At 38.0% G+C, this 14,832-nt stretch overlaps 3 protein-coding genes across 4 annotated transcripts; all 3 read right to left on the minus strand.

Moving 5' to 3' along the window:
• Positions 1 to 111: 111 nt before the first annotated feature.
• FD (Basic-leucine zipper (bZIP) transcription factor family protein) lies at positions 112 to 1,734 on the minus strand. Of its 2 annotated transcripts, XM_088256043.1 has the most exons (3): positions 782 to 1,726; positions 562 to 638; positions 112 to 452 (listed from the first exon to the last, which is right to left on the minus strand). In XM_088256043.1, exons 1-3 carry the CDS (start codon positions 1,527 to 1,529, stop codon positions 381 to 383), a joined length of 897 nt encoding a protein of 298 aa, XP_088112169.1. In that variant the 5' UTR covers positions 1,530 to 1,726; the 3' UTR covers positions 112 to 380. The 2 variants fall into 2 exon arrangements, 1 of the variants encoding a protein (XP_088112169.1); XR_015837151.1 differs by having other exon boundaries at positions 382 to 452; positions 562 to 1,734.
• A 3,796-nt stretch (positions 1,735 to 5,530) lies between these two features.
• LARP1C (winged-helix DNA-binding transcription factor family protein) lies at positions 5,531 to 11,566 on the minus strand. The gene is made up of 6 exons (XM_021959664.2): positions 10,668 to 11,566; positions 9,705 to 10,224; positions 9,480 to 9,630; positions 9,280 to 9,370; positions 6,915 to 6,986; positions 5,531 to 6,683 (listed from the first exon to the last, which is right to left on the minus strand). Exons 1-6 carry the CDS (start codon positions 11,202 to 11,204, stop codon positions 6,420 to 6,422), a joined length of 1,635 nt encoding a protein of 544 aa, XP_021815356.1. The 5' UTR covers positions 11,205 to 11,566; the 3' UTR covers positions 5,531 to 6,419.
• A 1,407-nt stretch (positions 11,567 to 12,973) lies between these two features.
• Positions 12,974 to 14,832, minus strand: LOC110758426 (cell wall integrity/stress response component). Its single transcript, XM_021960291.2, has 4 exons — positions 14,409 to 14,832; positions 14,270 to 14,327; positions 14,032 to 14,109; positions 12,974 to 13,250 (listed from the first exon to the last, which is right to left on the minus strand). Exons 1-4 carry the CDS (start codon positions 14,721 to 14,723, stop codon positions 13,057 to 13,059), a joined length of 645 nt encoding a protein of 214 aa, XP_021815983.1. The 5' UTR covers positions 14,724 to 14,832; the 3' UTR covers positions 12,974 to 13,056.

Here is a 14,832-nt window from a genome sequence, read left to right on the forward strand (position 1 = left end):
TTCACAATGGGGGGGTTTTCCATGAAAATGGAAAATTGGTTTCAAGAAAATGGGGGGAAAATATTTAGTGTCAAAGAAAGCGAAGGGAAAAAGAGATGGATACGAACAAAATAAACAAGACCCACCAAACTAAGTTCCTTCTTGTTGGGAAATATTTTTTTTTTCTTCATTTTTTTCTGCATACATACATTGAAATTTGAAAGTCATTGTTATAATATTCTAAGCCTAAAACCTCTACTTGTAGAAAAAGGTGCATTCATTTCACCACCTAAATATTACCACAAAATATTGAAGCACCCATTGGTCCGGCTCTTATAACTCAAAATCAAAAGGAGGACCTTGGAAAAAAAAACAAAAAAAAAACAATGCACTGAGGTTTTTCAAAATGGAGCTGTTGAGGATCGATGAAGATTGTGCTTTTTGGGTTGTTGAGAAGCTGCTGCAAAACATAACTGCATATATATAAACAAGTCAAAAAAAATAAAACCACAGAAGAAAATAACTTTCTTTGGAAGCAGTAGTTTTGCTTATAACAAGTACAAACTAAGACTGCTTTCCTACCTGTTCTTGCTGCCTTTTGAGTCTTGTATTTTCTTCCATCAAATGTGCAACTTCTAGCTCCAACTCATTTGTGTAAGCCTGTTGGTACCAACCAGAAATCATAAAACCATAAATAGCAAAGGACTCAGTCCAAAACACAAAAAAAGCAAGACTTTAAAAAATAAAGAAGAGAAACAAATTTTATATGAATAACAAATTGGGGTTATTAGACAGATACATTCCTGCTTCCTGGCTCTAGATCGAGCAGCAGATTCTCTGTTCTTGATCATGCGATTATGTCTTCGATCTCCCCCCGAGTTGCTGTGATCAGAGTCAGGGAATGCTCTCTTCCCAAAAGAAGGCAAGCCAGAAGAGGAAGCAGCCAAGCTCTCAAATGGGGAAGCACTGAAAGAATTAGAAACACTACTAGAAATGTTGTTGGGGTTAGACTGATGGTGATGAGGATGAAACTCAGAGGAGGGAGGCCTAATAAGAGGGTCAGAGACATAGAAAAGCTGAAAGTGGTCAGAGCCAGAATTGGTCAAGCTGAGAACAGGGGGAGGGCCTGGTGGAGGCAGAGGAGGAGAGGCAGGGCTGTTGAGAGTGGCCTGCTCAGTGGGTGTGGAGACCAAGCTGACTGGAGGTTCATTGTGGGAAAAGGGTCTAGCAAGGAAGTCTTGAAGATTTCTGAAGTTTGGGTCGTGGGTTCCTTGAGGGAGATTAATGTGCTGAAGGAGTGATGATCTCCTGTTTGGGGTGGTCTCAGAGAGAGAGGCAAGATTGATGTCTTTCCAAACCTCTTCCATGGTTCTCTGGGGGGTTCGGAGGGAAAAGGTTTGCTGTGAAAAAGGGGAAGGGGATGATGAGGACCAAGATGAATTGGTGGATGAAGAAGCTACTCTCTTTGGGGTATTAGTACTGTTCTTGCTGGTTGTGTTGTAGTTGGTTTGGTCACTACTACCTCTACCAGTTGAAGTTGATGACAACATTGAAGAGAGAGAGAGAGCGAGAGAGAAGAGAGAGAGAGAGAGAGAGGGAGATGTGTTTTCAGAGAAGAGATGAATGAGAGAGAGAGAGGGATTGGTTCTTGTTGGCACTGTATATGTGAATGACTCAATTGTTTGTCTTTTTTCTTTTTGGGTCAAGAATGACTCAATTGGTATTTGGTAATGTCTAAAATAGGCTGCAGCCATGGAGCTCTCGTTATTGAGAAGGACATGTAGTTTTTTCTGTGTGTGTGTGTGGGTGACTTATTTGGTATCTGCAATGAGGCCATTTCTTTCTCACTTTCCCTTTTTTAATTGGTAAAGGGTCTCCCAAGGAGAGACAAACTTCAGCCTCCTCAGCTTATAATCAAGTAAAAAATGTCAACTTGGCAAGTGTATTTTTAAGGGAAAATGATCTTGGCTCTGCTGTCATGAAAATTCTGCTTGCATCTAAACCCTAGATTGAAAAAAGTTTTGATCTTTTGTTGCAAAAGAGTTTAAATTTTCGGATATTGCATTAGATATACAATGAGTTACTTACTATTGGCAAATATGATTCTATCATACATGGAAAACGTTACATAGGGCCCTCAAATACTTTTGGTGGCAGCAGCATCAACATGAAAGTGAAAGGGCAATTGGCGATCAATCTCATACTGAGCTACGCAGTTGACAGTTTGATAGATATTTTATGTACTTTTTGATTTGGCAAATAATATTTTATGTGGCTTGATATTTCAATGAAGAACAATTTATTTAATACTTTGATTTGCAGCCACCAACTCCAAGGAAGCATGGCAGCTTCTGCCTCCTCTCTCTCTCATAAAATCAGTCACACTTGAGATTTGTTTCTCACTTGTTATCATTTTCATTTAAAAAGGGTAACAACTTACCAGTTTTTTTTTTTTGGGAGTCGAAACCACTTACCAGATTTACACACCTGTATTATTCATGGGATAATTTCCTGCACCTGCAGGTGGGCTTGCTTGGTTCCTTTTTCCTCCCGACTCACTTCAATTGGGAGAATGGGGAAGTTATCTCCTCTGCAATCATTATTTTGGCCAGTAGTTCTGTTTGTCTGTGTGTGTCTCACCAGGTCAATGGTGTTTCTGGTTTTTATTTTATGTTGCAAACTTTGCTTAAATCAGGAGAGGATACATTGTGCAGAACTAATTTAATGCCCAAAATGAAATGAACATGATCATGTGTATACGTTCTCTTTATAATTACAAGATGCTTTCTTGGCTGGATTTCTCAATTGACCAGAAAATTGCTCATAAATCCATAATTAGGACACATATGGTACGAAAATGGAAACGGATACGGTATTGTAATCCCCTATTTGGAGTCTCAACCTATATAAAGAGGCTACAAAAGAAGTGTGAAAATCACTAATCATATTGTAGACCATCCGTGAATGCTAGCCAGGAATGCAGTGCTACATTTGGCCTTGGCCTTGCATAGGAATATATTAAAAAAATACTTGTACTTTAATGGGATGTGATTTCTTTTGGATTTGTAGTGTTCTTTTCCATGGAAAAATAGTATATTTTTTTCTCATTTACAAGTGCCGTACATTGATAGTTGGCCCATTACGTACGATGAAATTTGGGCACTGTGAATTTGACACAACACACACAAAACCGTAGGACAATACACTGTTCACCAGTTCTTGAAATTTTGAGCTTTTTTAAATTTATTTTTCCAACCAACCAAATTAAAAACAGTAAATTTGTTAACCATTTACTTGTGTTGCTAAGGGAAAGCATGGGAAGTTGGTCAGAGATTTGAGAGAGTGATCAAAGCATTGCAAACAGACTCTAGTCTTGGAGCTATAGCCATCTGTCACCACAGTATTGCTCTGTCCCAAACACTTTCAAATCTTTTATGCTTCTCCCTCTCTCTCTCTCTCTCTCTGTGTTGCCACTCTGAACCAGCAGACCCTACCACTCTTCTTTTGTGTTTAAATCAGTCATTGTTTCCATATCACCGCTTTTCCTGAAGGTACCTCTCAGACAATCTAAACATTCAAAATTAGGAGACCTCTGTAACTATTTCTAGAGTTGAATAACCAAAATGTAACTCCGACTATAATTAAGTGACCGTTGCTAGAACTAAGTCTTAAAATTAAAATGAAATTATAAAGAAAAGGAAGAAACCCTTTTATCACATCCAACCTATTATGTGTCAGAATTTCTTTTTCTTTTCTAAGGGTCTATAAAACGTCAAACATTGACATGTTTGAATTTATTTATTTATTTATTCTAGAAATATGCATGGTATTGTACCATTATTAATTACCATTTGCTGCATATGCAAACGCTAATAAGAACTTTCTTTTATGGTTTATTTATACAAACAGAGCAATAAAAAAAGGAGGCCACCTTGTTGCTGTCTATATTGATGGGATGGGGTTTGATTTGATTGAGGCTAAATGGCTTTCCATAACTGAGTTACCAGAGAAACCCAGAAAATTAAAATGAATAAACAAACAAATTCAAGCAAGGTTCTGATATTCTGATTCTATTTGATTGATTTGTCTGTTTTCCTCAGTCTAAAATCCATGGGGTGGTAACAGAGGAGTAGTCTTTTAACCTTTGGATTTTAGGATGATGCTGTTGAAAAATCCAGTAGGCTCAACTTCCAAGGCAAATCTGTGGGTATGGTAGGCAAGAAAAAACACTTATTGCTCTTTGAGCTCCTTTTTCTGCTTTATGGGTTTCTTTTTGGCCACTTGAAGTAATGAGGTTCTAATTCCAGCCAACCAAATCCATGATAACCGTTGCACTCTTCTTGTTCTTGCGTTTTTTCTGTGTGCTTGGAGCCTCTGGTCTTTATAAATTATAACCATTTATGCAAAAGAAAATACCACAAGCTCAATCAGAATGTCTAAATTTGACACCTAAAAAGGTTGGAGGTTGGGGGGAAGGAAAGTATGGCCATTTGTCCAAAATCCTCCTACCAAGATGTCATCTGCTAAACAAACTACCAATACATATATTTATATAAGATGTTACTATATTATATAGCTTTTGTTTGTAGGTACATGTGTTGTGGGGGCAAAAGAGCACACTTGGGGCAGACAGATGACTGGTTTCTTTCCCTTTTTTGGTTTTGGTTTTCATTCAAATGTGCTGGAGATGAGATGACTAATTAGGGCAACCGGGAGATGCCATGACCCAGAAAAGTTAATAAAACTGAGTAATATCCATGCACCAAAACTGACTAATTATGGCAAGCATGAGATGCGTGATTGTAATAAGGTTTTTTTTAATGTTTCCAAAATCAGCAAAGGAGAAAGCAATCGAACTGAAGAACGATTTCAACATTAAGAAGAAAAGTATCACTAGATTAATAACTACTCGACTACGCATCCTCTCACCTTATATGAGGTATAATATCTGATGTCGAACTGACATCAGGAAAAAAAAAAAAAAAAAAAAAAGTGTCGAATTTTAAGATAAAAACTATTAGTGGGAAAAGAGTGGTGGATCCATCCAAATACAAAATGGTATCATGACATGCAACCAACTCTCTTCACATGATATGAAATGCTTAACTTTACCTCCAAAATGTTTGCAGCAGTTCAGTTTGGGAGGAAAATCCAAGATCATCGGCTTTTGTCCACCATGACATTGACAGGCCCTTTTTCTCTTATTGGGTGAAGCCTATGTGTCACTTTGCTGTAGTTGTACTAAAACTATTTAGATATGGCCCAACCAAGATGACAATAATCTTTAAAAAGGTCACTCCAAGCCTTCCTTTGTCATACCCCATTTTTCCTTTCCGTATTGTACACGTTTACGTGCAGAAAATTGATTTGTGATTTATTTACATACATTGTGCAAAAACGTGATGTTGTTTGACAAAATAAATACTAGTATCGTTTTGAAATTAGCAAACAAAATGTGAGACTCGAACTAATAAATATAATGTGAGAACTTTTGGAAATTTTGTTCCAACAAGGGACACAAAGAACTTTTTAAAATATGGAGCAAATGAAATATAAAAACAATACTAGAAAATAATAGAATAAATAAATATGATCCGCTACATTTAATTAAAATATCAAACAAAAGCTTAATCCAATGATTCTGAGCAGGTAAAGTTCCAAGGTGCAATCAACATGAAGTACCAACCACATCCAGTTCCGACCTGGATACATCAGTTAGTTCCCACTAGGAACCATTTTATGCCGTAAATCCTCAAATGGTGAAGATGATAGAAGAAGGTATACATATATGTCAATTTAATTCTAAATATTATATTAAATGTGAGAAAATAATAAAAGCAATAGTAGCTGAATTTACTGTAGCACCGGCCAGCAGAATCCGGCAAAGGCCACCCTCTCCCCTTGGACACCCAAACACCATCCATCGATCCATCCCTCCCTCCCTCTCTCCCTCTCTCCCTCTCTCCATCACGCTCAAGATCATATAATCTCTTGAAATTGGAGGTTGGCTGACCCCAAAGATTGTAAAAACCAGCTGAGGGGCTGTATGGGGAAAAGACAGCAAAAATTCCCCAGAAGAAAGCACCAACCATGCCACCATAAAATTTAAATGGAGAGAGACGAAACATAAAAAAAGTACAGAAATCCCAATAAACTCATGCAACTAGCTCGAGTCATCAAACGTTTGGCTTTTTTTTTCCCCAACTAGTCTTTTCTTCTGTTCCTAGATGGTTCTCTTTTCCCCATTTTTAGTTTCTTTCTATTTGCCAGGCGAGAAACCATGTTTCATCATGCCAAGGCATCAGTACTATTTTCAAAAAGAAGAAGAAAAAAAAGAAGAAGAGAAAACAAGATATTCACCATCGCGTCTTTTAAACACCTTTTCCCACAGTTCATTTTTCTCCAAGAGTGTGCATAGTCAGTGCACATCCCTCTTAACTCTAATTTCTTGCCGAAATAGAGCGATCTGCACCTGCTTGAACACCAAATTGACCTGCTCCCTCGCCACTAGACGCCTGCGGCTGACTACTGTTCTCAATATTGATGTTGCTAGCAGTCTTCTCATCCAGTGCAATACTTTGGATCTGAGCTGACAGTATATCTTGACCGGACTTTCCAAGGGCCTGAGAGCCTGAGGCATTAGGAGGCTGGGCAGTTGGCATTACCCATCTCATCCAATCATTGCGCCTCCTTATTTTATCACCCTAAACACAAGGCAAACATTACATATCACAAGTTTGGGCATGTTATTAGAATAGCTATAGAACTCAAACAAGTAACACTTTTAACTGTATATTACAGGATAGGAGGCAAGAGGGGGGTTGGCAAGGAAAAGTTAGAGAAGAAAGGAGAGATTCAATACTAACTCAACAAGTAACATTAAATTCTTGATTCCATGATTACATCAAACCTTAAATTATGGATTCCAGAATTACCTGTACTTCCACAACAGTTGACATTCTCATAGCATCCAGTATAAGCTGAATGTTGTCTGTCAAATTCATAACCTGAAAAGGAGATACAGAAATTGTGTTTGAATTGATCATATTAAAAAGAAAAATGAAATCTCTGCCAAAAGCAAAAGAATAAGCGAATTTTATGAGTATAGAGATGTGCAAAAATTGACATTCTCACTACTTCCATGAAATCTCTTGAAATCAAACTGGTACAGAAAGTAAAGGACTTGATTCTGAACTATTTTGAGTAGATTTATTGAAAAATCGGCAACACATATCTTTGTTAAAGTTTATATACAAAGACATTGATAACAGTTTAAGTACAGTACAAGCAGCAGAAAACTGTTTCATTTCAGTAACAAAATATGTTTAATGCTTATGTATTTTGGAAATTGCATATATGATGCCACCACCAAACTCTTAAAATAGAAAAGGATGAAAAAAAACAGAAGGCACAAAATAAGACCAATATTATTCTCCCCCCCCCCCCCCCCAAAAAAGGAGAAATATATGGCTATGTGCACAATAACACCCATTCTTTTATGGGAGGAAAATACTACCAAAAAGAAAAATACTACCTCATTGTTAAGAGACAAACGACTAAAGTATAGGGAGTGACAGCCTAAAGTAAATCACTGAAGGGCAAAATACTTATTACTGAGGTTTTAATTGTTAACTTTGTTTCATTACTTTTACCCATTTATACTTCTAAAACTCTGTAGCAAGATAGCTATGGGGAAGAAAAAAAACAATTTTATACAAGGTGATATACAACTGAAGTATAAGGAGAGAGCATAAAGTAAATCACTGAAGGTCATAATACTTATTAGTGAAGTTTGTAGTTGTCAACTTTGATTCATTATTTTCACCCATACTACTAAACTTTGTGGCAAGATAGCTATGAAAAAAACAGATTGTATGATGTCTAGGCACCAAAAAGAAAGGCAATGGGAGTTTTAGATAGATAAATTGGGACAAGGGAGTAAGATATGGGTGTAAGACGTGAAATGTATTGCATCAAACTAGAAAAGTACAGACCAAGGAGTATTATGCCAAAATTGACCCCGTTGACCATCTCATAAATGCTATTGCATAGCTGGAGTAAACAAGCACAATTAATACTTCTCCAATGTTTTTTTTTCATTAAAAATTGAAAGAAAAGATTAGACACTATGAGACAGCTATAAGATAGGCTGTGCTCAAGACAGAAATAATATGCAATCTAGGGACAAAAATCCCACAAAAAGAATTACAGTCTTATAGAAAATGAAACATGATTAGTAAACCGTGAAAGATAAAGCACAGTGATCAAAATGGATTGGAAACCTAGTATCCTATACAGCAAGGTAGGGAAATATTTTGGCATGTCAATGAAGATAAGTAACTTCACCACTAAGTAAATGCATCTGACAAAGCCAAAAGGAATCAAGGTATGTTGGCCTCAGAAGGACAAGATGTCCAATAATTTCATAGAAAACAAGACTCGTACTAAGCCGAAGGGTGTAAAATGGTTCACATGGAAAGTCCATGTGGTTTGCTGTGCAACAAGGTTTGTTGAGTTAAATGCAAAATACTTTTAATTCGAAAGCAAAGGGTACAAATGCTACATTAGGTATAAAATACCTAAAGTAGTACATTTGGATCCTACTAAACTCAAAACACTTATAGATTGCGCATTCACAATGCATAAGCAAACAGAACATTAGGGAACCCAAAGAATACAAAGAGAAATCAAGCAAAAAGAGGACAAAAACCTTAACCAGAAGACTGACAACACTTCAAAGAATAGGAGAAAAAAAACAACCAGGAGTGCAGGATGTCCTTAAAAGTATTCCAGCTAAACAAACTCTTTTCGGCACATACAGCATTCATATACCTATTTGTATATATCTAAATCAAGTCATAAGAATCACTTTCTTCAGAACATGTAAATATCATCCCATGTCGATGTAAAAGATAACAAAAGGATCACAGAAGTACAGAATCTGAAGGGCTCTCCTGCGCATGACATGCCATAATACCATCCCATACAGCACCACAGGATAGTAAACAAAATGCTATTATACTTGGTATAAATCACAAGCCATTTTCCTTAATGTGTTTCTATCCATTATTTACATTTATTTATTTATTCAGTTACTTCTTTTAATGCATAAATTAAAGTGCTTAAATGACTAATTCCAGTGTCAAAGATAACCTATACATCACCAAGAATTGCAACAACTGAAAAACCTAAGAGACAAGTGAATGTAGAATATAAAGAAAATATATGTATATATGCACAGAAGACCAGATCACTAACACCATAAGTAATCCACAAAAGAAAATTTCCCAAAAAACTCACTTTATTGAAGCCTGCTATTAATTTAATACGAACCCATCCCTGGTCATCCATGTTCCGCCTCAAGAATGTATCTTTAATTAAATTGTCATTACTGCAATAAACGAGTATGAAGGGCAACAGCAGTTAAAGTTTCAAAGGACGTAAAAGGGAAAATGGTGATCACTGATCTTATGATAACAAGCAAATAAGAAAAGGAGTACCTGAAATAATAATCTATCTGATTAATGATCTTAGTATGCAGCTGAGGATCAGGAGCAGGAAAAACCATGGGATGTCGCATTGGTGCAACGAAAGGCACTCCAAGTGGCTCATGTGGTGTATGTGTAACATAAACCAGTTGAGGTTGCATTTCTGAAAAATAGAAAGATATCAGAATGAAGTCGCCTGTTAAAAGCATCCAAGTTCCATTATGCCTAAGTGCTTACCAAACCCTATGGGCCCACCAAAAGCCCTCATCTGCGGTTGGTGGATAAATTGGGCTGCATTAGGAGGTGGTGGTGGTGGTGTTTGGTGGGGCCTCATCATCCTAGGGACACTCCTTTGAGGATGCATGTGGTTGTCTCTATTGTTAAAATTTCGATGAGTGTTCCAATCTTGGCCGCCGCGGTCCTGATCCCGCCTATAGTTGTGATGGTGAGAACCATCTCCACGAGGATGTGAACCGCCATTTCGGTTCCTGAAGGAGTTACGCTGCTGTGGATGATCATTATTGCTGTGAGATTGTGAACCGATTGCACTCCTATGTGTATGCTCCTTAGGAGAAGGGTTATTTGGAACTATTTCAACACCTTGACCAGCTGAGGATTGATGCTGGGGAAGACCTCCATTAGAGGAAGCACTTGCATTATTTCGTTTCATAGATCTCTGGCGCACAGGTCCAGTATGGTTTGGAGTTGAAGACGAATTCACTTGTTTCGGTGATGAGGTAGGCGTGGTTCCAGTCCCCTATACCACACACATCAAGGAATATGAATGTACATATGCACATAGAAATAACCTAATTAACTGATATAGGGAACATAAACTATAGTACAAAAACCAAATACAAAACCCTCCATTATTTTTCTCCATTAAGGTTAATCAAATTTGCTTTAAAAATATAATTTTTCAATGACTCAAACGATCAGAACCAGTAATTCAAGATATACTTTACACTTACTTTCCTTCTTTCTCAATGCATAAGAAAAACTGTCACTTATACAATTACCCAAATTTTCTCACAAACGAACATGCTCACTATAAAATAGCTCCATTCAAATGCAGAGAGGTATAATGCATTGCTTGATTATAGTAAAATCAACTAAAAAATAGCATATCAGATTAAATCGTATAGCTTTTTATGTTCTTCTCAGCAACCAAACAATATCAGAGAGATTCAAGGAATAAACCTGCGACACGGAGACAGACAAAGGTGGTTCCGATACACCTTTGAGTGGTTCCGGAGACAATTTCGTCGATGCCCGAGCCGACTCGGACAGGGCTGGCCAAGAAACAGCTCCCATTACGGGCCCAACCTCGACGGCCCCATTCGAGGGCTTGTTCCAAGCTGGCCTCTTACCCGCATTGCCGTTCTCGGAGCCCTCACCCACTGACTCCTCCGCCGGTGGGGGCGAAGACGAATTCGACTGAGGAGCAGAGTTAGACTGAGACTGAGAAGACGAAGAAGAAGAAGGAGGGGGGGGAGGAGGCGCAGCAGCGACAGCTGGCTCAGTCACAGCCGTCGAGGGCGACGAAGGAGCGACCGCGATCGGTTCAGATTCTCCCCGCACGATTTGGGTCCACGGAGACGAGACCGCCCTGGCGGCGCGGCGCGATTGGGTGGTGGGGCTGCTGACACTCTCACCGGCGTGACGCGGCGATTGTACGGCCGGGTACGACGCCGTTTCTGGATTGCTGCTCTTATTCGCGGAGTTAATCATGGCCATAACAAGCAAAAGCTAGGGTTAGCGAGCGCGAGAGAGAGTCGACGAGTTGATCGACGAGGAAGGGAGGGGCAAAATGGGGATAGAGTGATCAAAATTTCAGCGGACTTAGAGCGATAATGGAGAAGTGATTAGGGTTTCCGAGCAATGTGAGGGCATAAATTAGGGTTCCAAAGATTTGGGGGCGATCGGATCGCAGAGAAGAAGGAGAGAGCAGAGAGAGAGGTGAAGAAGAGGAGCGAGCGAACGAGTGCTCTCTGATTTTTCTCTCTCTCTCTTTGGGGCGTGTGTGTGTTTCTTCTTGTTCTCGTAGTTGCTTAGCCTTTGGGCTTTGCGCTGTGAGATTTCCTGGACGCCCAGGTTTTATACGTGTAAGATTACTTAAATACCCCTCCTAGCGTACCCGCGGGGCAGCTTTGCCTTCCTGTGTATGTTTAGGTCATCCACACAACACCTGAGTTACATGGGATTCAGGATCAGGAATGCAAATACGACTAGGACTCTCCTTTTAACTTTTTACTAGACTTCTCTATTTTTTTTAATATTTTTTTTTTTACTATTACTTGACTAATTACAGCTCTACGTGGAGGCAACTTCTTGACCCAATAGAATTAGAACACATCATCGAATGCACAATGTGATGGATATTCTTTTGGCGTGTCTCATTCATATTGGAGATTAAAGCTTTTAAAATGCCTTCGACCAAGTTATAGAGTGATTAGATGTGATTATAGAATACTAAGATATTAGATACTATTTCTTAAAAAGGGAGAAAATAAATCATATCGTCCATAATATTTGTACAAGATATAATACGCGACCATACAACAATAGTATTTTATAATTTCTCTTATCTATCAAAATTGGTAACATATCCTACTTCAATGTCTTCCCAAAGTTTTAGTTCATCGAAATAATATTTTTTCCATATTTTTAAATTGACATACATCACTTACCTTCTTTGGATTTATAAAAATGAAGAAATCTAAAATTATGACTTCAAATTTTATCTAAATAGAAATCTAAAGAGTAAAAAAAAAAAACACAAAAAACAATGCCATCACGACTATTAACTACTATCATAGTATCATTCATTTATAAATTAATTCCTCTAAAAAAAGTAAACATGAAATTCCGTGTTTAAATCTCCGTTATTGTTATAAGTCGGTCAAACAAACTAGAACTTCCACTAATTCTACATCAAAGTCCCATCATTTTGTCTGACCAACAAACGAAAAAAAAAAGTCCCATCATATTGAAATTCCCTACCACCAGCGTAGGTAGGAATAGGTTGTCGATCAAGAGCTGAACCAAATTGTGGTAAATTTGGACCAAAATAAAAACCTTATTATATAAATAATTATAAAAAATAAAAAACAGGATAAACACCCAACTGTTTGTTGGTTAGCCCACTATTTTATCTTGGTGCAGGTTTCGACGAGTCTGCAAATCTAAGTATATTGATTTGTTAAATGGTTCTACTTCTCAGGAGCAAAAACCTGAGCAACCGATGACAGAGCCTGTAATTCCAAGTGAATAAACCTGTTCCTCTCATGACTCAAGCTCTAAAATTCAATTCAAACAATGTTTAACTCAAGACCATTTGAAAAATATCAACCGCAGCTGCTGTCTTCTATCTTTGTATGATAAGGTGCCTACAAAATAAGCATTCCCAATGAATGCGAATGGTCCCCTACACCCTTCAGCGAAAATACTCAATTCTATATTGATTTTTTTTTTCTTCTCAACACAAGAATAAAAGGTCAAAGAAAGAATCAACACACAAGAAACTGGCATTTGTAAATGGGAGGGAGTTTGAGTTTGAAGTGATTACTTTACAAGTTATAATGGAAAGTTACAATGGCAAAAGGATGACCGGGCAAGGAATGAACTCAGCAAGCAGGTTTGCATCAACATGCTTGGAATGAATAGCTTCCATGCTTATAACAACTAAATCCAAATTCAGGTCATCAGCAACCTCGCCGATGATGGCTGTCGGCTTGTTCCCTTCCCCAAGTCGCTCTAGCAGCTTGTATTCTTGGAACCCACCTATCAGTAATTTTTTGAAGGGGTTACAAGTAATGTTAGTGTTAAAGATGCTGCTCTAAACATATACAAATCATAAGTAGATAAACAACCAATTCTTTTACAAGCATACTTCAAAAATTTCACAAACCATATTCTTTGAAGTAGTAAATTCTGTCAACAATTGCATACGATATTCTTACAACACAATAATAAAAACATGATGCCTAGATCCTCTTCTACATTCAAGTGTTTTTGACAAATTAGCATAGCCCCCAATAATACAGTATTATAGTCACTTCTTTCTAAGAAAAAATGCAACTTGAATCAAGATTTGATGCTTCAACCCTTTTCTAGTACTTGAACTCCCTTCAAGCATCAAACTTTCACCTAAGGTTGTACTTTTACTAAAAATTGGATATATTAGGGGGCTAAACTTTGGCCATTTTTGCCAAAAACTTCCCATTCAATATCAGAGTTATCAACTAGCAAATCACCCCTTCGGTTTTCTAATGAAATATGACAACGTGGCTCCTTTTCCATTGCCATTCTTCTCTATGCATGTTTTGATTCAGTCAGTAGAATTAAAACATTCAACTTATTGTAAAAAACTGCACACAATCAAAATAACACCCCCGGAAAACCCAAACGGCACATCTGTACATGCAAACATAGTGTGTACGCTTTCGTTCCTTTGTTAATTCACATCTCCAATCAGTTCTCACATTTCAAAACATATCGATTGAAAGTTGAAACCTTCCCTATTGCACATAAAATTGTAAGAGCATATATACAGCACACAAACCTTCAGAGAGATGCCAGCGGATAGTAGAAAGTTGGGTTTCATGTTGCGGCAGAGACTCCTTCTCCTTCTCATCGATAACTGCAAACAACACAAAATCCTATATTTCTAGACTAGGCATATCGTATCAAAATTCAAAAAGGGTCTGTACAGTGAAAAAGGCTATACCTTGTGCTTGATTTCCACACCATATATAAACAATGTAAAAGCAGAGAGGTCAGTGGTCAATCAGTAAACATACCCACAACCGTAATGTCAGCTCCATACTTGTTTGCCAAAGCAGCAGCAGTAGCTATAGCCTGTAGAAAAATAAAAATTCAAACTTTTTTGCATGCGTCACACACAGAAGCAGCCATGGAAATTATGTGGTTCAAAATTACCTGTCTTGTTCCCTCGGAGAGATATGGGTTCCCATCAACAATGGGCAGAAGCAGATGCTTGAAATGGGTAATGGCATCTGCAGCTGTACTGACTTGAGGCTCTTGCGGCTCAGCCTGTGCTGATGGAGAGTGAAAGTATTTACCATTATGCCCCAACCGTTTAAATCCGGAAAATAGCGAGAGATTGCGAGGTTTGAGAGGAGGAGGAAGAGAAAGAGAGAGAGACTCAGAAGAAGAAGGTGGTTTCAGAATCGAAGTCTTTGCGTGCTTTGTGGTTTCGACAGGAATGGTTACTGGGTAGTGAGCAAAAGCCATTGGAGAACTAGGCGAGCTCCGAGTTGACGAGTTCACTCAGTGAAGCAGAGGAAGAAGATGATGAAGATTAGGGGTGCTTCCAGAAAGCGCTATCAAAGATCGACTTCAA

Source organism: Prunus avium, chromosome 7, assembly GCF_965620075.1.
Source record: "Prunus avium chromosome 7, drPruAviu1.hap1.1, whole genome shotgun sequence".
Taxonomy (NCBI): domain Eukaryota; kingdom Viridiplantae; phylum Streptophyta; class Magnoliopsida; order Rosales; family Rosaceae; genus Prunus; species Prunus avium.

Bases quoted from the DNA above. Each gene is read 5' to 3' on its own strand.
- LOC110758426 (XM_021960291.2), bottom strand. From the start codon at position 14,723: ATGGCTTTTGCTCACTACCCAGTAACCATTCCTGTCGAAACCACAAAG. The intron at 14,328-14,408 runs GTAATTTTGAAC...ATTTTTCTACAG, and splicing joins TCTCCGAGGGAACAAGACAG to GCTATAGCTACTGCTGCTGC. The intron at 14,110-14,269 runs GTATGTTTACTG...TGTTGTTTGCAG, and splicing joins AGCTGACATTACGGTTGTGG to TTATCGATGAGAAGGAGAAG.
- LARP1C (XM_021959664.2), bottom strand. From the start codon at position 11,204: ATGGCCATGATTAACTCCGCGAATAAGAGCAGCAATCCAGAAACGGCG. The intron at 9,631-9,704 runs GTAAGCACTTAG...TCTATTTTTCAG, and splicing joins TGGTGGGCCCATAGGGTTTG to AAATGCAACCTCAACTGGTT. The intron at 6,987-9,279 runs GTGAGTTTTTTG...TCTCCTTTTCAG, and splicing joins TAATAGCAGGCTTCAATAAA to GTTATGAATTTGACAGACAA.
- FD (XM_088256043.1), bottom strand. From the start codon at position 1,529: ATGTTGTCATCAACTTCAACTGGTAGAGGTAGTAGTGACCAAACCAAC. The intron at 639-781 runs AATGTATCTGTC...GGTACCAACAGG, and splicing joins ATCTAGAGCCAGGAAGCAGG to CTTACACAAATGAGTTGGAG. The intron at 453-561 runs GTAGGAAAGCAG...ATATATATGCAG, and splicing joins TCAAAAGGCAGCAAGAACAG to TTATGTTTTGCAGCAGCTTC.